Source organism: Aspergillus fumigatus, chromosome 4 (genome assembly GCF_000002655.1).
Source record: "Aspergillus fumigatus Af293 chromosome 4, whole genome shotgun sequence".
Taxonomy (NCBI): domain Eukaryota; kingdom Fungi; phylum Ascomycota; class Eurotiomycetes; order Eurotiales; family Aspergillaceae; genus Aspergillus; species Aspergillus fumigatus.
Genome location: NC_007197.1, coordinates 3089888 through 3112762, shown reverse-complemented (window position 1 = coordinate 3112762; position 22875 = coordinate 3089888). Strand labels below are relative to the sequence as shown.

At 51.3% G+C, this 22875-nt stretch overlaps 8 protein-coding genes across 8 annotated transcripts; 6 read left to right on the top strand and 2 right to left on the bottom strand.

The window, feature by feature from the left end:
* Positions 1-32: 32 nt before the first annotated feature.
* Positions 33-2522, top strand: AFUA_4G11780 (uncharacterized protein). The gene is made up of 5 exons (XM_077804649.1): positions 33-709; positions 767-788; positions 856-929; positions 1019-1348; positions 1409-2522. Exons 1-5 carry the CDS (start codon positions 498-500, stop codon positions 2310-2312), a joined length of 1542 nt encoding a protein of 513 aa, XP_077660791.1. The 5' UTR covers positions 33-497; the 3' UTR covers positions 2313-2522.
* A 361-nt stretch (positions 2523-2883) lies between these two features.
* Positions 2884-5447, top strand: AFUA_4G11770 (glutathione S-transferase family protein; the record flags this gene model as incomplete). The annotated part of the gene is made up of 6 exons (XM_746560.2): positions 2884-3635; positions 3709-4306; positions 4501-4640; positions 4698-4875; positions 4940-5023; positions 5079-5447. 6 exons carry the CDS (start codon positions 2884-2886, stop codon positions 5445-5447), a joined length of 2121 nt encoding a protein of 706 aa, XP_751653.2.
* A 182-nt stretch (positions 5448-5629) lies between these two features.
* Positions 5630-6828, bottom strand: AFUA_4G11760 (uncharacterized protein; the record flags this gene model as incomplete). The annotated part of the gene is made up of 3 exons (XM_746561.2): positions 6573-6828; positions 6351-6463; positions 5630-6287 (listed from the first exon to the last, which is right to left on the bottom strand). The coding sequence occupies exons 1-3, from the start codon at positions 6636-6638 to the stop codon at positions 5630-5632; spliced, it is 837 nt and encodes a 278-aa protein (XP_751654.1). The 5' UTR covers positions 6639-6828.
* A 66-nt stretch (positions 6829-6894) lies between these two features.
* AFUA_4G11750 (uncharacterized protein) lies at positions 6895-8476 on the top strand. The gene is made up of 4 exons (XM_746562.3): positions 6895-7011; positions 7112-7459; positions 7546-7702; positions 7757-8476. Exons 1-3 carry the CDS (start codon positions 7002-7004, stop codon positions 7596-7598), a joined length of 411 nt encoding a protein of 136 aa, XP_751655.2. The 5' UTR covers positions 6895-7001; the 3' UTR covers positions 7599-7702; positions 7757-8476.
* A 29-nt stretch (positions 8477-8505) lies between these two features.
* AFUA_4G11740 (uncharacterized protein) lies at positions 8506-12460 on the top strand. Its single transcript, XM_746563.2, has 3 exons — positions 8506-8799; positions 8994-9358; positions 9425-12460. Exons 1-3 carry the CDS (start codon positions 8690-8692, stop codon positions 11074-11076), a joined length of 2127 nt encoding a protein of 708 aa, XP_751656.2. The 5' UTR covers positions 8506-8689; the 3' UTR covers positions 11077-12460.
* A 293-nt stretch (positions 12461-12753) lies between these two features.
* Positions 12754-14589, bottom strand: gldB (putative glycerol dehydrogenase (GldB)). The gene is made up of 2 exons (XM_746564.2): positions 13854-14589; positions 12754-13796 (listed from the first exon to the last, which is right to left on the bottom strand). The coding sequence occupies exons 1-2, from the start codon at positions 14259-14261 to the stop codon at positions 13227-13229; spliced, it is 978 nt and encodes a 325-aa protein (XP_751657.1). The 5' UTR covers positions 14262-14589; the 3' UTR covers positions 12754-13226.
* A 698-nt stretch (positions 14590-15287) lies between these two features.
* On the top strand, positions 15288-17341 carry AFUA_4G11720 (phosphatidyl synthase; the record flags this gene model as incomplete). The annotated part of the gene is made up of 2 exons (XM_746565.1): positions 15288-15434; positions 15647-17341. The coding sequence occupies 2 exons, from the start codon at positions 15288-15290 to the stop codon at positions 17339-17341; spliced, it is 1842 nt and encodes a 613-aa protein (XP_751658.1).
* Positions 17342-18127: 786 nt separating this feature from the next.
* Positions 18128-22394, top strand: AFUA_4G11710 (zinc-binding alcohol dehydrogenase family protein). Its single transcript, XM_077804648.1, has one exon. It carries the CDS (start codon positions 19697-19699, stop codon positions 20729-20731), a length of 1035 nt encoding a protein of 344 aa, XP_077659908.1. The 5' UTR covers positions 18128-19696; the 3' UTR covers positions 20732-22394.
* The last annotated feature ends 481 nt before the right edge of the window (positions 22395-22875 follow it).

Below are 22875 nucleotides of genomic sequence, written 5' to 3'. Positions count from 1 at the left end.
TCGGCTAAAGTATGTGAACCTCCACTGTCTTTCGCTACGGCTGACGCTACGGCTCACATCCTCGTACATTAAGTCTCAAGGACACGACGCAAGATTGGCGATGAAGAACAGTGCGAAGTGCCTGCCAAGGAAATGGGAAGAGCATATTCATCCGTGAGGAATGTTGATCGTGCTGAACCTTCTGACCTTCCAAATGAAGCATGCTGACGGCCCACACTCACACGACGAGAGCCGGGTATCCTTACCCAAGGCCCAATGAACAGCTCGATATCAATAGGCGCAGGAATGCGCATCGAGGGAGCGCTTACCTCATGACAAAGGTGTCGCATACCTCCCTAGAAGCCTGCTCTGAAGATAGCAACATCCTGCCCGTACATCGTATCCCTGGCTCCGGTGCTCTGATCTGAAGCCCTTCAAATGCGTCTCGCCCTCGTGGATGTATCTCGTCCACGAGATCTTCTAACGATTGGATATTCCTATGACTTGAGCTCTTCCTGATGCAGACCAAAATCGCAACCGCCGACGAGAAGCTGAGTCCGTTGAGCAGGCCGGACTCGCTACAGTTCCACCTTTCCCAATATGGACTCAAAATGACCACCGATGAGCTATATGTGCAATGGGAAATAGGCAACCGTCGACATCCTCGGAATTGGGATGTCTCTCGGAAGGTCTATGATATCAGCCTTATCTTCTTCCTCGAGTTTTTCACGTAGGTGCCTGTTTGTCCGGGACAGGGTTATCCGTGCTAATTTGAAGAGCCTCTCAGAACAGCTGTGAGCACTTGTGGTGTATGTTTCCTTCATGTCGTATGAATTCATGTACCAGACCGTCGACTTACATCCATCGTCTACCTAGTCAACCGCCGCCGGAACCGCCGCTGCTGAATATAGCTTGGAGAAGACAAAATCCATCTTCATATTCGTATCAGTGTTCGTTACCTGCCTCGCCTTCTCAGCCATTTCTAAAGCTATCTGTGAGAGTAGATGTGCTCGAGAGTGTGCTTATTGACGCGCAGTAGGTATCTTCTCGGGCAAGCACTGGGTGGTATCCTGTTCCCGCCCTACTCTGAGGCTTTCGGACGGAAGAAGCTCTACATCATCAGCACTGCTCTGTACAGCATCAGCTGCCTCGTCGTAGCCGCCGTTCCATCACTTTCTGGTGCGACTGTGGGCCGTTTCGTCAGTGGGTTTTTATCGGCGATTCCCACCACTGTGGTAATAGGCAGTATAGAGGATATGTTCAACGCTCGCGACCGGGTTTGGATGGTATGTATCTGGGCCATAACAAGCAATTTGGGTCTTATCGTGGGGCCAATTTTGAGCATCTACGTAGTTGCAGATCTGGACTGGTAAGCGGTGCTTGATGATTGATGGCCGAGAGACTGCTGCTAACGGGTTTGGCTTTAAAGGCGTTGGCTATTTTACATTGCGGCCATCGTAACAGGTCTCCTTACCTTCCTCCTTCTTACTATCCGAGAATCTCGCCCCTCACTGTTGCTGGCAAGAGAAGTTGCACAGCTCCGCAAGGCGTCAAAGGTTGAGTCGCTGGAAGGAGTGAACCCAGATCATACCCCGGATCTGCATAGCTTTGTGCGGCTTGCACTATCTCGGCCTGTACTTCTTTTCTTCACCGAACCTATCGTGTTCATAGTGTCTATGATAAGCGCAATCTCAATTGCACTGGTTTATCTTTTCACGGAAGCATTGCCTCCCATCTATGAATCCTTTGGTTTCAGCCCCCGACAAGCGAGTTTGCCCTTCGTCGCTATCGGTGTTGGGCTTAGTCTTGGCTTGCTGACTCGCTTCTTTGACCTGTACATCATCGACCAGCACCGGCAGCAGGGCCGCGTCCTGCTCCCCGAGCACAAGCTGCTTGGTCTCTGGCTGGGTACACCGATCCTCGCGGGCGGGCTATGGGTCTTCGCTTGGACCATTCCCCCAGGTGTGAAGGATCTACATTGGAGCGTCTCTGTGATCGCGCTGTTGTTGGTCGGATACTCGCTGACCGAGTTAGACTACGTCCTTGGGGGCTATCTCACTGACAGCTATCTAAGCTACGCATCGAGTGGGTTCTCAGCCCTCAGCTTCCTCCGATCGATCCTATCGGCTGTCTTTCCGTTAGTCTCGCCCCATCTATTCTCGGCTCTAGGTGCAAATCTTGCTGTGACCGTGCTGGCGGCCATGGCAACTATCTTCTGCATTGTTCCGCCCCTGTTCACGCGATACGGCGAGAAGCTTCGGGCCCGGAGCGCGTTCGCCAAGCAGAGTTTGACCACGTATCGTCAGTATAGTGTTGACGAGAATGGTTATTGACATATCGAGTCTTGAGGAACATGGTTATTGGACGCCGTTCAGCAAAATCGAGCGCTGGACCTGAAGGCGGCAGGAGGAGACTGATATAGGTCAAACAAAGATCGACTGGGAATTTGTTTTTTTTCTTATGACATGATACAAATAACGTGGAATTGTTCTGTTAATATGAACTGTCAATTGTACAGCTGACTAGTTTGCTGGTCGGTTTCCCTGTCACAATATGCGATAGTTGCTTACTTGCTTTTTTTTTTTTTTCTTTCTTTGGGCTGTTTAATTTCACCGAGACAACAGATCCCGTAGCATCCCGCAAATGGGAAGTGAAAACAAAGCTATTGCGCCGCCTCTGAGAGAGGGCCTTATAAGTGTAGATTCATCCTCTGGGGGATGTTTTGGGCAACGCAACTTTGTAACAGGATAATTCTCCGGCATATCATCACTAGTAGCAGCTCTCCACATCCACACGCCGCTTCAACTTTCCCCACCAATTCCCCTTCCGCTCCTCCAAAAGCAGCACTCGACATGATCCAGACTCGCTGATCCCGCCTTCGTGCTTTGATGTTCCGCTCGAGACATGGACGGTGCGGATCTTCAGCGATTCCGCGTCGACTCCCACCCTTCTGATGAACAGCCCCGATCGCTGTCCTCCCTGGCAGACGACGCGGCCGCTTTAGCTGCAACCCAACATCAGCATCACCAGTCACATACACAAGAGCTTGCAGATCCCCAGGACGCGCAGTCGCTGCAGCCTCTACAAACTGCGCTCGAACACTCGGAGCTCCATCTCCACCACCCGCAGAAACAGCAGCACCATCAAAATGCGGGTCATCCGCTCAATATACCGGCGTCGATGCAGCCGCCGTCACGGCCTGGCGAGCCGGTCAACACCGAGCTAATATCTCCTCGGCAGTTCAACGAGAAGCTGCACAACTACCACCAAGCATCCCGAGAGCACACATTCCCGGGTAGCCTTTCGGATGGCCAGCAGACGCAATCCTGTTTATCTCACAGCGGCAATCAAGATGGACACCACGAGCAGGTCCTGTCGCAAGTACGTTCGGATCTTGCACATACCGCTGTCGAGTGCAATGGGAATGGGGCCGACGATGTTACGCACATGCGCAACACCAGCCTGCAAGTATCGCCGTCCTATCCGCATCATTTGCAGCTACAGCCGCAAAGTAACGGCTACTCCGTGGCCCCGGAACTCTCGAGACAAGATGGCTGTCTGAAAGACATGAAACTGGTTCCTAATCCTCCGGACCTTGAATACTGGAGGGAAAAACTATTCAACGTGGACGAGACAATCACCTTGACGGAAGACCAGTACGTCCACGCAGTTTTGATTTAATTGAAACTCAGTGAAATTGGGTTATCTAACCACTTGGCCTGCAACCAGATTCCGAACCTACTTCCCGCACGTCGACAACGTCTACTCCCACCGCTCCACACAGCGCTACAAGCGCAAACCCTTCGTCTCCCACTACTGGGACTGCAGACTCAAAGGCCGCCCGCCCGGAACCCCCAAATCCGACGACCCGAACAAAAAGAAGCGCAAACGCACCGCCCGCCAACGAGACCTCTGCGATGTCAAGATCAAAATCACCGAGTACTTCCCCGGGTACGGCGTGGCTGCTGTATCGGACTTTGCTGCCACCGGGCCCGAGACCTCCTTTCCTTCCTCGGAGTTTCTGCCGAGCGTGAACTCGTTGTTCCATGAGTCGTCGGCCTTGGGGCAGAGGAGGGGCAGCCAGCCGTTCGGCGTGCTCACGCCGAATCCGACCTTACCTGAGGATCATCCCGGGGCGAATGGGGAGAGATTCTTTACGATCCAGCGGGTCAATGGCAATGGTGCGAATGGGAAGAATGATGGGGTGGGCGGAGGCCATCGGCATACGTTGGAAGAGAGCGACCGGGTCAAGAAAAACAGTGTTCAGCGCTATTTGCTGAAAGAGGCCAAGGAGAAGAAGAAGACAGGCTCAGTAAGTGTGCGATCTGTTCTTTTGTTTACTAGTTGTCAGATTTGAGATGGTGTGACTGTTATACACTGGCGTATGTGAACTCTCCGCTATTTACGTCACTCTCGTTCCCCCCCGCTTGCTCCCAGGAGCTACAACCGAGACTCATCCACCAGACTGTTTGCCCGATTGAAAAGGCTCGTTCCGATACATAATATTTTGAAACTAATCAGATTTCTAAGACTAGAACGATGCCCTCCCAAAGTGAAGCCCAGCAAAAAACATACCACACCAAAGCTACTGGCTTAGCGGCCTTGACCGCTATAAATCATTCCAATGAAGCAGAACTCAAACTGTTCGGAAGTTGCTTCTGGTATGTCTGAGCATCAAGTCTTTCAGCCCAGTCCCAGCTAAACAAAGCATATTCTAGCCCTTTTGTACAACGCGTTTGGATTGCCTTGGAAATCAAGGGTATCCCATACCAATATATCGAAGTAGATCCATACCAAAAACCTCAATCTCTGTTGGAGGTGAACCCAAGAGGCCTGGTGCCAGCGTTGCGGCACGGTGACTGGGGGTCGTATGAAAGTTCGGTCCTGCTCGAATATGTAGGTTTCAACCCACACTTTCCTTTCTTGGAGGAGGCCATTATCTCCTAACCAGGGTCTACAGCTCGAAGATTTGGGCGTTGGTCCGCACCTTTTGCCACCGGGCGATGCGAAGTTGCGAGCTCACTGTCGGCTCTGGACCGACCATGTAAGTATCGCGTAATCCGACATTAGTTTCCAGACCATGTGCTAAACAGCTGCAGATCAATCGTCACATCGTGCCCAGCTTCTATAGGGTTCTCCAGGAACAGGAGGAACAAAAGCAGACGGCGAATGTGCAGGAGCTCCAAGACGGTCTCAAGGCGCTAATCACGGCTGCCAATCCCGAAGGTCCATTTTTCCTGGGACCGACCATCTCCTTTGTGGACGTCCAAATCGCCCCTTGGATCCTCCGGTTGAGCCGAGTGCTCAAACCCTACCGTGGCTGGCCAGACCCCGAGCCTGGAAGCCGGTGGGCAGCATGGGTTAATGCGATTGAGGCCAATGAGCATGTCAAGGCGACAACTAGCTCTGACGAGTTGTATCTTGACAGCTATGAGCGATATGCCCGTGGGTATACCTTCACGGCGTGACTGCCCTAAGTCTGACATCCCGTAGAAAATCGACCCAATACGTCGCAGGTTGCAAACGCAATCAACTCCGGGCGGGGCCTGCCATAATCCTTCAGCGAACACGGATTGATTCTGTCACTAAAAGACACATGCCGGCGTGAAAGACGTAATACTCCGCCCCGGTCGTCGCACACGTGTTGTGATCAAGTGGCCTTTGCGCCTCTGTGGCCTGCTCTGAAACCACCTCGTCCAATGGCATCTGGGCCTCTCGGACTGCGAATGGGTTGCCGCGGAGATTGTGGCGGGTCATTCACTACTCGCTCGCCAGCTTGCTGTCTCTCCTTCTTCTGTATGTAGGTTGAATTGGGTTTGGAGGAATATCCGGGGTCAAAGAGCTGTTTTGACCTCGTCGAAGATGCAGAAGAGTCTCTCTTGTCTCTATTGTTGTCTCTACCATTGCCGCGGCCTTTCCCCTTCCCTCTGCCCTCAAACTGTCTGGGAGGAGTCGCGCTTCGTGGTGACGATGCACCCGAGGTGGTTGCAGACGGACTTCCAAACAGTCTCTCTCTCACTTCCTCATATTTCCGTTGTTTTTCTTCTAGGTTTTTTAGGGCAATGGCATGCCGCTCTTCTGGAGTCGGTTCTGGCCGTTTCTGGTCGTCATCCGAATCCTCCAGGCTATCATTGGTCGCCAAACCGAGTCGACTGATGCCCGCCGTCACTGAAGAAACTCCGCTGGACGATGATTGGCGAGTCATCAATTGAGGTGTGCGGCTGAGTACAGTCACCGCTGGTTTGAAATCTTGCTTCAAAGGGATATCGGAACGAGCCTCTAGGTAGTGGAAAGTTTGTGGAGATTCACTATCACATAATCAACACATAAATATTCAATTGTGATTGATCGTAGAGGGAGTATTCACGCACGCTTCGGCCCATAGCTGCCGATTGAATTCGGCCTGTTGCGCCCTGCGTTGCGCCTTGGTGACTTTCGAGGATACCTTCTTCTCTGGAGGAGGAGTTGGATCATCCGCTAATTTCTGCCGAGGAGAAGTTTTCCAGTTAGATACTTGTGAAGGTGACGAGCGGACCCATACGTATAATGGTTCCGCAGGTAGATAACACTGCTATTGGAGACAGGAGACGTACATCTGCCTGCTTTTCCCAGTCATCTTCCCAGGCATCAGGGGGGCCAGCAGTAGGCTTTGCGCTCATATTCACAGGGCGGGAATGGAATTAGACCTAAATTGACTACCACACTGGGGACGTAGGCGACTAGTCAAGGTCTAGTGGTGCAGATGGGAGCAAAAAAATAGGACGAGAGACACCAATTCAAATCCAGCCCAATATGTCCATTGATAGCTGTTTTGTTTCGTCAGTTGTTGCGTGAGAAAAAGAAAGTGACCAGCAGCGGGGAAGGCCACCGAAGACAGGAAAATCATTGTTGCTTGATTAGTTAAACCGCGGCGGAGCCTAGGCGTCTCTACTCCGCCGACAGCTGCATCTACACAGTATACCAAGCATCACCGACTGTTTGCCAGCCTCATCTTCGCTTGTGTGCTTCTGGAATAAATTACCATGCCGACTGGTAAGTTCTGCGCTCTGATGTTCTCCCACCAACCCGTTCCTGCGGCTCCGCACTCCAGCACATCTGAACAGCCGCACGACTCGCTTGCTAAGAAACACAGATTTGGACGGTGACTCGCAAATGGCCTCATCCCCCGAATCTTCCGTTGGATCGCCGGCCGGCTCCCGCACGCCTACGAACAACATTAGTCTCGATGACTCCGCGTCGGTATTCGTTGGGGCTTCCGAACTATCCCCGCCGGGCTCGCAGACACAGAACTTCTCTGACGTTACAGAGACGGCCGCACTCGAGAAGAACGGACCCTCAGATTTCTCATCACAGGTCGCTGGACAGCAGCAACAAGAGCAGCAGCAGCAAAGGCAACCCGGGGCACGGTGGATGAATAAGCGGGCAGAGGAGGAATATCAGCGAGCGATGGAGTATATCATTGATAAGGACTTTAATCTGGGTAGGTTGAGTAACCAAGAGTTGATTGCTCACTGTCCTGATTCCTTTGGTACTTGTTATTGAACAATTGCTAATGGTACTGCCTAGATGAGTTCGGTGACCCTTTCGATGACCGAGATATGGAGGAGCCGGTATTCTAGGTTCGCGGTGAACCTGGTCAACCACGGGGCCAATTTATCGATCTCTTGCTTGATAGATTTTCAAAGACAGTAGTTTACGACCTTATGAGTTATGCTTACGAGGGGTATGATCGTGCCTTTTCTTGCTCCTCAACCATAACGGCTAACCATTAAGCCAGAATTAAATGATTTCGCGATGCCTCATCATAGAGCTTTTCGTTGCCATGTTAGACCGAGTCCATAATTTCATCTTGGTATCTTAAGTAGCTCTTCGCTCCGGTGGTAATCATCGTCTGCTAGCGGCTCAAGGGGACGTGCCTAAGCTCAGGCTTGACGCTGTCGGGAAAGGCGTGTTTGAGGCTGGATACGATCCGGTAGATAAAGGGCAGTGTGTCCTTGTCTATAGCCCCATTTATGTATTGCAAACGCCATCTCCCTTGACTTGGTTGCTTTTCAGGATCGATACCTCTACCGTCATACTATGCAAGTTGAAAGCCGAGCAGCTTGGACAATGACCAGCCTGTTCCTGTCATACATACGACGAGTGTAGAGTGTCGCAGCACAGAGTTACTAGATCAGATGACACCCGAGTTTCTTGGAAAATAACAGTCTTGCTGATTACCAGTTCTCTCAACGAGATTAGGCCCCGGAAGACATCCATGGCTGTGTTGTCCGACCTCTCGATTGTCTTCTTGGGTGCATCAAAGCATATGAGGATCCATCTTTTCTTCTTCGTCTATACATGAAGTACAGGATGATCGAGTCACCCATGGGAAGGAGTAGGAGGAGTGATCCAATCCATATCCAGTGAACCTCAGCGTCTTCAGATGAGTTGGCTGTATGTACTCCGTACTCCGTAAGTTTATCTGATAAAGCGTTGGCACAGCAACGGCCCGCCCACCGCCAATCAACACGCCGGTCCGGCGTAATTGGCTCTGGCAGTATTGTTACTTTGTTATGATGATATCTTCATCTCGGCCTTGACGCGTATTTGTATTGCTAAGGATATTCGGTCTTCTTCTCTATCAGCGTCGCATTCGTGCTTCAATTATTAAGCTTGTATCGTATTATTGCAGTATTCTAGAAGCTTGAACCTCTACACTGCATTCCTCATGGACTTACAGTTGAGCTCCGTCACGGCGTCACATTCCTCGGGGCCCCAAACAGCCATGGCTATCAGTCATGACCCATCCCTTCAATCTGGCCCTCTGTCGCGAGCATGGTGAGTTGCTTCTTTTGTTCCGATTGACATTCTCAGAATTACGATGCGTCCTAGTTCGGAGAAGTGTTGAAGAATTCCCCCTGCCCCTTTTCCCTCCCGTGTCATTACTCGCAGAGACCAACGTACGGTCGCTGACACGATCGCGACTGTGTGCGCCAATCGCGCACGCTCTTTCGCTAGATTGAGTTTTATAGGCAGCTTCAGAATCAGGAAGCAAAGTTCAGTTTCACGCCCGTCAAAACCGCTGCCGCTCCTCGTCTATGGGATCGAAAACCGTCGAACGCGTTCCTTGGGCGTTCGAAGTCGCGGAAAGTCTGGAAGCGCTTTCGTTCCTCCTTTAACAGCATGAAAGTTTTACAACGTCTCGTCGCTGCATCGCACGAGGACGTCGATGACGACCTCTTCGCAGAAATCAACTTGTCCAGGAATCTGGGGTTTGTCCGCGGTGTCAAGCGACGGTGCTTCGGGCTGCAGGATGAGAGTCAACCGGACAGTACGGTTCTACGAGGACGGTCGTTCCTTGAGACGAAATGGGAGTCTGAAGCGACGGGGAGAAGACGTATGCATGCTTGCTTGATGTTTGGTTTAGCCAGGCGACTAGGGGACACACGCTGATGGACTACAGGGAAACTACCTACGAACCATGGTGACTTTAATGATTCTCAAGCGGAGCCGATGGATACGGATGAAGAGGAGGAGGAGGCAAGTCACGCTGTGGCTGACGAGGATGAGCCACGGGACGCGGCCACGTCAATCACCGAACAGGACACGGACGCATCGTTTGACTCGGCCCCAGACACACAAACAGACTCGGTCCTTTTCTCAGCGAATGTCCGCGCGCTACATGGCAAGTCCGTCAGTGCAGATGATTCCGCAGGAAACAGCTACGATTTCGAGATAAATGCCACCGGCGATGTCGCTCAACCTGACCCCGCACTTGACATCAGTATACCGAGTCTTCATACTGTAATCAATGTTGCCCCAGATGCAGCCGTGGATACATTTATGACGGATGATCGACAAGATCTGTCAGTCCAGACTACAGACTCCACAATCGCAGCAGAAGTCACATCTGAACAGGGTCTCAGTGTTCAGCAAGAGTCTACTTTGGTACGTTCGGCACTACGCAGCTCACTGGGCGGGGAGGATGCGGAGTTGCTCAATAACTTCTTATCCAAGGCCAAGGCAGCTCGCGCCGCCAAAGCTGCAGCTATGACTGTGCAGGATGTGGCCCCAGAACAAGTCTGCCAGGAAGTGAGTGAGATACCAACTCCACAGGCTCGACGGGCTCTGGAAGAGCTGGACGCAAATTCACCCTCACCATCGAAAGTCCAGCTGTCTCCAGTCAAAGCGTCTGATCCTGCAGATAGTCCTGGTCGGGATGAGCCAGCACGGAAAAAGGTGAATGACCAAGAGGACGAAACTCAAGCAGCCAGCCCTGTTCGTCGAAGTTCGAGGCACCGTGCGGCCAAAGTTCCATCCCAGACGACTACGCCCACTCTTCGTACCCTGACTCTTCGTCGCGCAAAGGGGACGGAGTTTGTCTTCCTGCAGCGCACAGAAGCCCAGGAGCTTGCGCTGGCGACCCGTCGAAACACTCGTCACAACAAAGGGGATGCGGTCATGCCGAAATACGTGCTTCAGGCCTTGGCGGAACAATCCCAGAAGACAAATCTCGATGCCGATGATGGCAAAGCTGCAGACCCTGGTCGGAAGCGCACAGGGCCAAAGAAATATGTGACATGGAACGAGGAGCGCCTTGTGCAGTACCAAGGTGAAAACAACAATGAGGGAGGGCAGCGGAAGCGCAATAACGTCGCTTTGAGTCCGACAGTCAAGGGCACCGTTGCGAAGAAGGCAACCAGTAATCGCGGCACCCGGACCCAGACAACTAAGACCGGTGGTGATGAAGAAATGGCCGCACCAAGTACTGCACCTGCTACTGCAGCTCCCAAGGCGCGGCGTGTGCGGCGGTTAGGAGGGTCAAAGAGTAATCCCAGTCCGGTCGCGGCCACAGACACGAAGAAGGCGTCACTTCTCCCGACTCTCAGCACTAGCAGCAATGCTGAGAAGCGCAAAAAATTGATCCCCAAGCGGCCCAGCGCTGTTGCAACGGGTACTCCCGTTTCGAACAAGATACTACCTTGCGGTAGCAGCGACGACAGGAGCTCGTCCGACTTTACAAGCGGTAACGCTCCGCGAATAAGATCCAAGAACATTCTCAAGGCACATGCTGGTTCGACACCGATGCCGAGACGTATCCGTCCCCGCCCTTGATTTGAGCGCTTCAACTCTATCATTAATTTTCAATGCAGATCCTCCTTTAGGGGTTGTACATAATCTGACCCGCCAATCAGTTAATTGCGGGATTTGCGAGGCAACTACCGGACGAATTGGCGTTTTGGTATTTCTGTTGCCTTGTCAGTGGGTAAGGCGTTATGCGTAAAGAGACACATCTTGTATGAGTTCATCTGCAGTGGCTGTTGATCTGTTGATCTCCATTCCGGCTTTCATGTGAATATTACCGCCATCACTTCGGTTCAGTTTCTGTGAAGGTGGTAAAAGCTCAGTTCCCACCAACCATATTCATTGGTTATTGGTCATGACTCGACGATCATCTTACGGTATTGTATACCATGGGGGAATTGGTCAACTGCGTAGCTACCAACTGGGGAAACTGGGGGGTTGTGTTCATGAAGATCTCGCTTAGCCTCCGATAGTCCAGCGTGGTTTGTTTAAGTGCGGGGGGGAAGAGATGCGTCGCAACGTCATTTGTTGGATCATGGTTATCACCATTATCGTATATGCCGAGCACTACCGACCATTGTCTCCATAGATACGAGTCCTAGGAAGAGAAGATGAACTGTGAGGTCAGGTAGCTGTAAATGGTGTGTGAATAGAGAAGGCAAGTTGGCAGACGGCCATGCTCTTGGCTGAATCTTGTCAGCAATATCCGTATCAACAACGCAATTGACTTTCGGTAATTAGATAATAGGCTACTTATAAGGAAGGTTGCCCGTAGCAGACTGCAGATTGCAATCTTCTGATGCCTGCCCTACAAGACTTGGCTATGTCGAGCGGGAGTATCGGTATCGGTATCGACATCAACATCATCGTCAACATCAGCGGTGAACTAGCAGTAAACATACTGCATTGACACAGCCTGGAAGGAGGGTGGTCTCCCATCGCCCATTTGCTATAACAGACGTACCAACATTGAGTCTCACTCTACAGAAAATCACTCAAGGGATGGATTCAACCAGTTACAGCAATGTAAGTAAGTAGTACCCTTTTGTCTCGAGTCTGGTTCATTATCAGCAATTCAAGGATGGACGAATCATTGTTGGGACAATGTGGATCCATATGTTCCTGTTCATTTAGGGGAAAATGATACCCCTATCTACTCCGTATATCCATATCTCCGTTGTTAACCTTCAGCATGTGTACGGAGTACTTATTCAGTGTTTACCATTCAAGGAGGTGTAAGTTAGACGACAACGCCAATACTCCATAGGAACAGGAAGGACCTCAGTGATCCACTTGGCCAATATCCCTAGCCCAATGAACCTCATATCGACGTCATGGTCTACTTCAGTCATTCACTCATTCCTCAACAGATATCCTATTCTAGTATACTTACTCCTAACGGGTAGTAGTAGTGTACTCCGCGTAGTGTAGGGCTACAGCATTGCTGCTGATGTCTCAAAAGTCAAGGTCCACGGGCTAAACTCGGTCTTTCCTGTTCGGGAAGCTCAGTGCTTAGGGCTTTTCCGTTTTTGCCCACCGGGCGTGGCTGAGTCCCGGGATTTCCCGACTCTCATTCCTCGAGGCGGTGCATTCCAGAGACAACCTACAGGGAATAATGCGTCGGTCCAATAAGCTGTCACAGTATTAAATCTTAGGTAAATAAGGCTGTAAACCCCTGACGCGAGCTCTCTTAAGAATATCCAGATTGGGCGAGGTGCGAAGAGTTATAATGGAGACATGCGTCATACTGCGTGGCTAGTGCTGGATTGGAGGACTGTCCTCCGACTCAGAGTCACTGTATTACATTTACAACGGCCCGGCCTGTTAACACTGCGTGCAGTTACATCGGCGCTGCAGCCTGTAGGAAGCTCGGCATCTCATTGGATTTCCGGCTGCGGTTTGAGTTGAAGAGTTTTCAAGCAATTTCGGGATGGATTTGACAGGAGGTGCTATTGGTGGTTGGTGCCATCTTGGCGCATTTGATGTTTCAATTATCTACCTGCAAAAAGGTAGAAGCATCGATACTCCGTAGTAGTCCGACCAAACGAACGAACCAGCTAATCCAGCTAGCTTATTGGATTGTTTCAGATGTAGCTATGTACCGTGTCAACAATCATGATCTTCGTCCCAGCATTACATGAATCTCTTTTTCTTTTCATGGCCCGCATCAAGCGAACCAATTAAGCAGACATCTGCTTGGCCGTCTCCTCAGGCCACACGTCGTAGCCAAAAGTATCCTTCATGTTGACGAATCGGAAGTGACGGCCCTTAGCGACGTTGTTGACGGCCTCATAGTCGGCATCCGACAGCTGAATGCTCTTGAAGTTGGACTCGATACGAGCTGGGTTCGAGCTCTTGGGCAGTACAACATAGCCGCGGCGCAGACCCCAGGCTATCAGCACCTGAGCCAGAGTGTTGCCGCCCTTTTTGGCGATCTCGTTCAGGGTCGGGTTCTCGCTGACGCGCTCGCCGGTGGTGGGGACCTGATTCTGGGAGCCCAATGGCGAGTAGGCCTCGGGCAGGATATCGTGCTTGAAGCAGTACTGAATGAGTTCCTCGTTGGGCAGGAAGGGATGAATCTCGATCTGATTGACGTGGGGCTTGACCTTGGCGAACTTGAGCAGCTGCTCGAGCCCTTCAATGGTCCAGTTCGAGACACCAATGGCCTTGGCCTTGCCTTCCTCGTAGAGCTTCTCCATTGCCCTCCATGTGGGCTCGGGGTTCTTGGTGAGGTCTTCCAGGATGACGTACTATTTGTGTACTGGTTAGTAGCGGTTCAAACAGAAGACTCTGGGTCGCAGAATTACCTTTCCATTAGGGCCGATCTTGGGCTTCTCTTGCGTCTCCTTCTCTGCGGCAATAGGCCAGTGGACCAAGTAGAGGTCGACGTAGTCGACCCTGAGCTTCTTCAGGGAGTTCTCAAGCGACCAGATGACATCCTCGTAGCGGTGCAGGTGGTTCCAGACCTTGGTGCAGATGAAAATATCCTCGCGCTTGACCGAGGGGTTCTCCTTGAGGAAATCTTGGATGGCATCGCCGACCTCGTCCTCGTTCTGGTAGAACCAGGCGCAATCCAAGTGTCTGTATCCGGTCTTGAGAGCACAAGTGACAGCGTTGTAGGTCTCGCCTTTAGCACCCTCGCTGGCGAAGGTTCCGAACCCAACAGCGGGGATCTTAACGCCGTTGCTGAGAGTGAAAGTGACACCGGCCGACATTTTGCACAGAGGTAGAGGCGCAATTGAGGTGGTTGAGGTAGAAGAAGATCGATGAAATTGAACAATGGGAAACTGATCAAAAGAAACAAGATGTTCAGGGGTATTGGAATGTGATGACGGATAAGTGGGAGAAGGGGGGGCATTATTGGGCGGTTTTTGAGACGGAGGGGTAACAGTGCAGCAAGAAGAAGCTTAGGTGGGGTCGCAGAAGACGAGCGAAGGCGGCAAGCTGGGATGACGCTGATGGTGATGATTTTCTCCCCTATTTAATTCTTATAATTCTTCTTTTATTCGACAGAATCTTCTATCCTGAGTATCAATTCCTGTTTGCTGCAGCTTAATGGCGATAAGCAACAAACATCCTTGACTACTCCATACATATCGTCTTCACTACAACTGCTCTCTTTTTTCTGCACTCAATTGCTGATAATAATCAATAATAACTGCAGCTACTGTGAATCTCCCCCAAAATTTTGGGGATTATTTCCTTTTTTCCCAAAGTTAATTCACTATTATATTTCTGTAACGCTGCGTCTCTTCTTTTTCTTCCCAGTGATGTGATGCCCCACCACTACACACAGTCCCTCAGCAATGACATCATCTCTGCCTAACTGCAACCAGCAAATCAAAAAGAACGAAACGGCGCGAGCGTTTGACCCGCCGCCGCCCGCCAGATCGTCATCGGCCCCATCGATCTCTGCATATTCCATGGGTGGAAAGCCTTGACCACCCAATCAGTGGCAGGTATGGGTGGGTTCCTGTCCACTCAGCGTGCAGATTGGCCTCATACTGGCTGAGAGGATCATTTCTTAGGTGGTTCGTTCTGGTAAAGAAATTTCCTCCTTAAGCCTTTACCAGCCAATTGGTGGGTGGAAACGTCAGTGATGCCACCTTCGGCCTCTCAGTCCCCGCCCCGCCCTATTTCCGTGCTCTAATAAATAATTTCTTGATGGATGTTACAGACTGTATCAAAAAGGGTTCTAAGATAAGAGGTGCCTAGGTACCGTATAAACTCCCTCACCGAATATGCCGTACATGGCAAATACCAGGACAATACCAGGACCCACGGCAATCCTGCCTGTCGGGCCTGAAAAGGGTTTAGACGCCGGCTCCGCTGTACCTGGGCGTATCACTATGTCCTTGGTACTGCCCATTATTGGAAACAATTACAGTGTAAGATAGTCCATCCCGCAATCATTATTGCTGCTACCATGATACCATCCCATTTCCCAGATACCTAAAACGACGATGACGATAATTACTAGGAATGATGATACGCCCTGGGTGGAGCCTGATTTTTTCATTATGCTGCTCTGTTGGATAGAGGGAACGACTGTGATAGTGGGATGGTTGACCGCCACTGGTTCTGGGAAACCATGTTGTAGTTAATAAATACCTTGATCTCCTTCATTATCATCTTGATCTTTGCCTTCATTCACCTGTTCTCTTCATCCCCATCTTTCCTTATCTTCTCGGGAAGCCGTTTAGTGAATTCTTCCAGTAACACTGATCCGGCCCACCCTCCCCCATATAAGAGTGATATCATCTACTTCTCTTCTCTTATCACCCACTCATCTCCCTCCTACGTTAGTCTTACCTTACTCTACGTCTACATACTCTCTCGACTCTCATCTATAGCTACCATGCCTCGCTTTGATGATGCCGACTTTGGTGTCGAGCCCGCTCCTGCCGGTGCTCGTTCGCCCAGAGATGCTCGTGGCAGTGCTTCTGGCTCTCTCCCCATCCCCAACGAGGCCGGCAACACTGTCGAAATCCCTGCCACCAGAAGCTCCATCAGTGATGCCGCTCAGTTCATGCACAACCTGAGCTTGTCTCCTTCGATGCGGGATCGTCGGGGTTCTCGCAACTCTTTCGGCACTTCCCTCCCTATCCCCAGATCCCCTCGTGTGTCTCGCCTATCGTCTGTTCGTAAGGCCGACGCCGCCTCTGTCTCTCGTGATATCCTGGCCTCTCAGGTCCAGGACATGTCCAAGGAGAAGGTGGCTGCCGCCAAGAACATGGCGTTCGCTTTCGACATCGACGGTGTCTTGGCTCACGGCAACCACGCCATCCCCGAAGCCAAGGAGGCCCTCAAGATGCTGAATGGCGACAACGAGTTGGGTATCAAGATCCCTTATATCCTCCTCACCAACGGTGGTGGCAAGACTGAAGCCTCCCGTTGCGAGCAGCTTTCCGAGATCCTGGAGGTGCCTATCTCGACCGACCAGTTCATCCAGTCTCATACTCCAATGCAGGCATTGTCCGAGTACTACGAGACTGTCCTCGTCCTAGGTGGTGAGGGTCAGAAGATCCGTGAGGTCGCTGAGAACTACGGCTTCAAGAACGTCGTTCACCCCAAGGATATCCTTGCCTGGGACCCTACCATCTCTCCCTGGCGCACATTCACAGCCGAGGACCGCGCCGAGGCCAAGCCCCGCGACTTCTCCAAGATCAAGTTCGACGCCATTCTCGTCTTTGCCGACTCTCGCGACTACGCTACCGACATGCAGCTGATCATCGATCTGCTGCTAGCTGAGGACGGCAAGCTGCTGACCCGCGCCAAGGACCCTGTGTCCTCCCGCATCCCCATCTACTTCTCCCAGGGTGACTTGCTCATGCCGACCGACCACAAGGGCCCCCCTCGGTTGACTCAGGGTTGCTTCCGTATCGCCGTCGAGGCGCAGTACAAGGCTCTGACCGGTGTCGACCTGGAGCGTGTTGTCTACGGCAAGCCCGAGCGCGCCACCTACACCTACGCCGACGAGGTGCTCAAGGCCTGGATGGAGCAGATCCACAACGAGAACCGCCTGCCCAAGAACATCTACATGATTGGTGACAACCCGCAGTCGGACATCGTCGGTGGTAACATGTACGGCTGGAACACCTGCCTGGTGCGCACGGGGGTCTTCCAGGGCGGCGAGAACGACGAGCACAACCCCGCCAACTTTGGTGTCTTCCCCAACGTGCTGGAGGCTGTCAAGGCTGCCGTCCGCAAGGAACTTGGCCAGGAGTTCAAGTTCAAGTGGAACCCCAAGGTCAACCCTGTCACCCACGGCGATGGCTCTTCCGCTGTCGAATAAAGTCACTTCACACTTTCGCACTTGCACTACAAACTTCGCTACATGACAAATGCTTGAAATAAAAAAAGCCGGGGAAAAGTGGCTGAAGAACGGGTTGAAAATTTTATTACTATTATTCTGCGGCGTCGGGTCTACTGTCTGTTTCTCAATTGATCTACGGTCCTCATTATCATCATGTCGATCTAGACGATTTTGCATCTTCGGGTTTTTATGGGCTAGGACTACTGATATCCATCGGCGCTTGTTTGGATGGCCCCCGTCCAGCAAGTCGACCACTGCTTACAACTGGTTACAATTGATTTTCTTTTGCTTGCAAATAGACATTCTTCAATTTGCGTCATGAAATAGAGTTTATTCTTCCCCAGTTCTTTTGCATTATTGAAGTCATGCGAAGTCATGCTGTCATCGTTGACGCCATACTGACGCGGGTATCTGTTCAAAGAACTTTGTTCAATTTAGGATTTAGGTTCCCTGGCAGAAAGGTAAACAAGCCAATTTTCCCCCGAAACATTCCTAATACGGAGGATTGTTGTGTTATCCATCAACGAGTGGCAAAAATAACTCGGCAGCAGGCCGAGTCAACCGGTCAGGGACAGACAAATATAGCGACAAATAAGAAGTTTCTAGACCCGGTACATCGATCGACATGTACACCAAGTACAGCAGGGTTTTTGTCTTTTGACACAATCATGAACCGGATATTGCCTCCAGCGTGGCGTGGTGATGGCAACGGCAAGACAATGCAATGCAATGCAATGCAAACTAAACTAGACCAAAGTCACGACGCAAGCCCAGCCGGGTTCTATCCGGTCGCAACGGTGGCTTACGCTTGCAGGGAATCTAACTATCGTTTGTGATTCCGATCCGATGTATAATTTTTGCATACTCCGTACATGGCGCTCTGTTACAAAGTACTTATCTTGTACGTGTCCGACATGATATGGTATGAACGGAGTGAGATTGATATGTCTCCGATAAATTGCCGATCGAGGCGTAGCATGCCATATATACAACAGGAGGTGTATACGGAATAGGTTCGGTGTATTCCTGGCTCCCGCTAACAGTGGGTGGCATTGCTCGCTCAGATGCCGAAGGATTGTCCATCAGGTTCATATGTGATGGCTCCGATTTGCCAGAACTCGACCAGCTGAAGGCCAGTTTTCAACTTCAATCCACGGAACTTCTGTGCCGCTTGTTGATACCAGGATGCGCAGGTGTCCGTCCGCATGGAACCATTCGTGTCAGTGCTCGACTGGTCGACGGAATGGGATTTCCCTGGGTGGTAACCACGTCGTTGGTGCGACTGATGACCGTGGTCCGTCAGGTTGAATAGTATCACAGGGCTGTAAAGATCATGAGTCTCGGTCCTCTATACTGAGCGAGCTATGATCCGGCTTCCGGCACAGCCATGGTGTGAAAGCCCCTGAATAAGTGAATGAGTGGCATCGTCCCGTCCGCTTGTGCTTCGAGACAACCTTGCAGGCGCTTTATCTCTTGAATAGCACAGAATCAATGACCTCCGTCCATTTCGGACCTTGACCTTGCTAGTCCAACAAGAGTTGCCCAGCCTGGTGATGGAAGAGATGCAGTGATGAGCCAGCCTTGTCTGGCCAGCAGTTGCGCGAGCAGAGTCCATCAGGACTCCACTAGCTGGACCTGTGGCTAGAGTATATGTCTGATTCTGTGCCACTCATGGACTACGTAGCATACAGGATACTTGTTACGCTCATTGATCATCTTATCATAGACTCATGGGGGGAGCCCCAGGTTGTGTTGCAACCATAATGAGAGAATCCATATTAATTTCACCAAGAGCTGCGTATGCATGTCAAGTCGACGTGCAAAGATCGTGTGCAAGTTTCTCCGCAAGTAAGAAGTGACAATTAGTGCCTGGCGCCAGAGCGCTCTGCATCATGTAGTGGCGTGAACCAACCTTCACAGGAGTTTGCTGGTAGCGTCTTTGGAAGGCTTGTTTAGTCTCATAGCGGAGATACGTATACATCCGTCTACCAGGATCACCAAGCGCGATGGATTGTTGGACAATGAAGCCATCAAGGGAGCGGCAGGTACGCCGGGCCTATTAGTCAGTCTCAGAGTTTTGAAACCACCAACTGTTCACCATACGCAATGAGCTCATGCTGACAACCTCCCCCTGTCAAGTTGCAGTCATCGGCTACGAGAGCAACATCGCCTGAAATGATGGTCGTCCTGCAGAAGGTAAGGGACCGACCTGCCCCATGCTCGAGATTCCGAGCTCCTAGACTTCAGGCTTGAGATTCATCCCCTCAGGAAGACACTGATCTCGTATCTGTTACAATTGTCGTTCCTTTTATTCACTCTCCCTCATTTCACAGAATGCACCCAACGAATACCGCCGCATGGCAGATTGCCGAAAAAGCCAAGCCTCTGGAGGTCAGGCCCGCCGCCTACACTCCTCCTAAGGAGAATGAGATCGTTGTCAAGAATAGCGCTATCGGCCTGAACCCCGTCGACTATCTCCGCCAGGAGCAGGGCGCCGCACTGTTCTCCTGGACCACCTACCCCACGATCATGGGCAGCGACGTGGCAGGTGAGGTCGTTGAGGTGGGCCCTGGCGCAGCGGCACGCTTCAAACCTGGCGATCGCGTGCTGGGACTGGGTAGCGAGCTCAAGGACAACAACCCCGCCGAGGGCGCTTTCCAACACTACACGGCCATCCCGGCCCACGTAGCGTCCCCGATCCCCACAGGACTGTCATACGAAAACGCCTCCGTCATTCCGCTGGGCATATCGACGGCGAGTTGTGGGCTGTTTCAGAAGGATCACCTGGCGCTGCGGTTACCCACGAGTCCGCGGGCTGCGTCGAGCGGCCAGCTCGTACTAATCTGGAGCGGCTCGTCAAGCGTCGGCAGCAACGCTATCCAGCTGGAGGCTGCGGCGGGCTACGAGGTCGTCACCACCGCGTCGACGAAGAACTTTGAGTACGTCAAATCGCTCGGTGCAGGTCACGTCTTTGACTACCACAGCCCGACCCTTGTCGATGATATTAGTAAGGTCTACGACAGCAAAACTGGAGTTGGTGCGCTGGCCATCGGCACGGAGGCGGCAGGCCCTTGCTGTGAGGTCCTGTCCAAGGTCAACTCGCGCAAGTTTGTCTCCTTGACCAATCCTCCCACTGGTGCATTGCCGGAAGGCATCGAATCCAAATTCGTGTTTGGAGCTGCTGTCAAGGATAACGAGATTGGGCCAGCCATCTTCGAGGCATTCCTCCCCAAGGCGTTGGCAGCGGGTGAGTTCAAATCTGCCCCAACAGCTGAGGTGGTAGGTAAGGGATTGGGATCGATTCAGGCGGGGCTCGAACAGGTGAAGAAGGGTGCGTCAGCCAAGAAGTATGTCATCAGTCTGCAGTAGAGCTCTTAGATTGTCAGACGTCCTTATTTGTGTCGTTCGACTCTTGTTCCGGAGTGCCTGCTTAGTGATGTACAACCAGTAACTCTTTTTGTCAGGTATTGGGACTAGACCGCACAGAAGACCTCAAGTGTTTGTAGGCCAGTATAGATTCGACAGTTGCTATTTTGCGCAGTTCTAGGTTGTTGCTCGTGAATGGTTCGGCGGGACCGCCTGTTTTTCCTACGGAAGCTTGAGACCATTCAAGGTCGCAGCTCAACCAGATGCGCGTAGGCTGTTTTGCGTAAGTCCGCTTAAGGTAAAGTCCAATCCATCATTATGACAGTATCGATGTTTCAGAGATCGAATGAGGGTCTCTAATATAGCTTAACTCGGCATATGGGACGGTGTTTCTCCTTCGTCTAGAAGTGAGACTTCCGGGGCGTCCTTGCGATTTCGAGTGTGCACATTTGTTGCAGGTTAGTCAGACATAATCGGAGACTGAGGTCACATGTCCCAGGGATTCTGGATCTCTCCGTGATTATGCGCCAGTCGCAATGAACCTCTTTCTATTAGCAAGATGCGCAAGAGGCAAGGCAATATCATGCCATCCCTGCTAGAAATAGTGACTACTAACTCAGGCGATTGCACTAGGTGTACTCCGTACATCATTGAATGAGCACCCCTGGGTAACTCCGTAGATGCGGTGTACATCAAACAGTGGACTGATCCAAGGAATCAGGGGGTTTCCGGCCAAGAATGAAGGGGTCTAGGCAAGTGAACTCCGTGCTCCTTAGGAATATGGCGATAGACAAGGAATAGCGGACGGAGTAGATAGTTCAAGTCTTGGCTGGATGATCCTCCTTGGCATTTTCCTCCTGAGCGGACAGAGAACGGAGTACTGTTGACCGCGAAGGGATGGTTATGCAGTCTCGAGGTGCATGGTAAATGCTATCTTGACGATCAACATACCATAGTCAGGAGCTGGGAGGAAGAGGATCATCATCCAAAAGCCGGAAATTGGATACGTTGCAGCTGCAGAGCCACGACGAACTGCAAAGGAAAATGCCAACTGCGATCAGAATCAGGTCATGTGGCCTGTTCTTGAGGTGAGAAGAGACGATGGACGGACTATGAACGGAGTCCGCAGGCAGGAACTATCTAGACTACCAGACTAGTGCGCATCCGGTCCAGCCATTGTGCAATAATAGTGCACGTATTTGAGCCAAGCATTATTATTGCCTGCTGGAGCGGGTTGACCTAATTTCTGGTCGGAAATCCACTATTGCCAGTTGGTTGGAGTTGGAACAGTACTCCGAGTACACAGTAGTTCGCAGGGAGCACGGAGTAATAATCCTTGGAGATGGTCAGGTGATGACTGTTGCAGAGCCAGGGGGATTTGCATTGCTAATAGAAAGCTCAAGTGACAAATCAGAGACCCAGCCCATCATGATCCGATGATGCCCTGGTAAATGTAAGTGTCAAACCTCCGCATGATCAACCATTCACCCTGAGAATGCTTGACCAAGGGACGAATGACAGATCAAGCTGGGAGAGCTAGTGTGCACGCTAGCATAACTGTTAGGTAAGGCAAAACAGGGGGCGCAGCGTTACTTTAGTTTTGGAGAACGTGGCTGGATCTGGGGTATTCTAGACTAATCAGTGCTCCCCCAGGATGGGGTATGGGAGTACTGCGTACAAAAGGACGGCAGAATTGCCTCTCAATCGTGTGTTGGTGTATCCATGTCAATGAACAGCTGATGACTGATTTGATTGAACTCATAAACATTTAAGACGTCCATCTATCTACAGCATAGCAGGAGTGTTTCGAGCCAAGTTGCATAAATTGATTATGTTGATTATGTAATTATGCTTCACCAACACTAATAACAATGAGCTTGCAGGAGGTTCGCATTACGTCATAAAATGCTTGCGGCGATCCCAAAGAAGATTAGGCCAAGAGATGGGCCATGGTAGATTTTAATAATAACATCCATCTGTCGGCAAATCATGATCCTGTAATAATGGACAGACAGACAGACAGACAAGCATTTATCATCCCCTGTTATACTTGTAGTTAACCTTGCTTATACGCTATCAAAATATACCGACATTCAGCGATGCTTCTTTTCCTCATCCATGTTGAAGCTGTCGTGATTTATGACGCA

What these genes read in the sequence shown, in the direction of transcription:
- AFUA_4G11780 (XM_077804649.1), top strand. Translation starts at nt 498, where the DNA reads ATGCAGACCAAAATCGCAACCGCCGACGAGAAGCTGAGTCCGTTGAGC. An exon ending in TTCTTCCTCGAGTTTTTCAC is followed by an intron (nt 710 to 766) that starts GTAGGTGCCTGT and finishes AGAGCCTCTCAG; the next exon opens with AACAGCTGTGAGCACTTGTG. An exon ending in GTAGTTGCAGATCTGGACTG is followed by an intron (nt 1,349 to 1,408) that starts GTAAGCGGTGCT and finishes TTGGCTTTAAAG; the next exon opens with GCGTTGGCTATTTTACATTG.
- AFUA_4G11750 (XM_746562.3), top strand. An exon ending in TGATAAGGACTTTAATCTGG is followed by an intron (nt 7,460 to 7,545) that starts GTAGGTTGAGTA and finishes GGTACTGCCTAG; the next exon opens with ATGAGTTCGGTGACCCTTTC.
- AFUA_4G11740 (XM_746563.2), top strand. Translation starts at nt 8,690, where the DNA reads ATGGACTTACAGTTGAGCTCCGTCACGGCGTCACATTCCTCGGGGCCC. An exon ending in GGCCCTCTGTCGCGAGCATG is followed by an intron (nt 8,800 to 8,993) that starts GTGAGTTGCTTC and finishes TGAGTTTTATAG; the next exon opens with GCAGCTTCAGAATCAGGAAG. An exon ending in TGAAGCGACGGGGAGAAGAC is followed by an intron (nt 9,359 to 9,424) that starts GTATGCATGCTT and finishes GATGGACTACAG; the next exon opens with GGAAACTACCTACGAACCAT.
- gldB (XM_746564.2), bottom strand. Translation starts at nt 14,261, where the DNA reads ATGTCGGCCGGTGTCACTTTCACTCTCAGCAACGGCGTTAAGATCCCC. An exon ending in AGATCGGCCCTAATGGAAAG is followed by an intron (nt 13,797 to 13,853) that starts GTAATTCTGCGA and finishes GTACACAAATAG; the next exon opens with TACGTCATCCTGGAAGACCT.
- AFUA_4G11710 (XM_077804648.1), top strand. Translation starts at nt 19,697, where the DNA reads ATGCACCCAACGAATACCGCCGCATGGCAGATTGCCGAAAAAGCCAAG.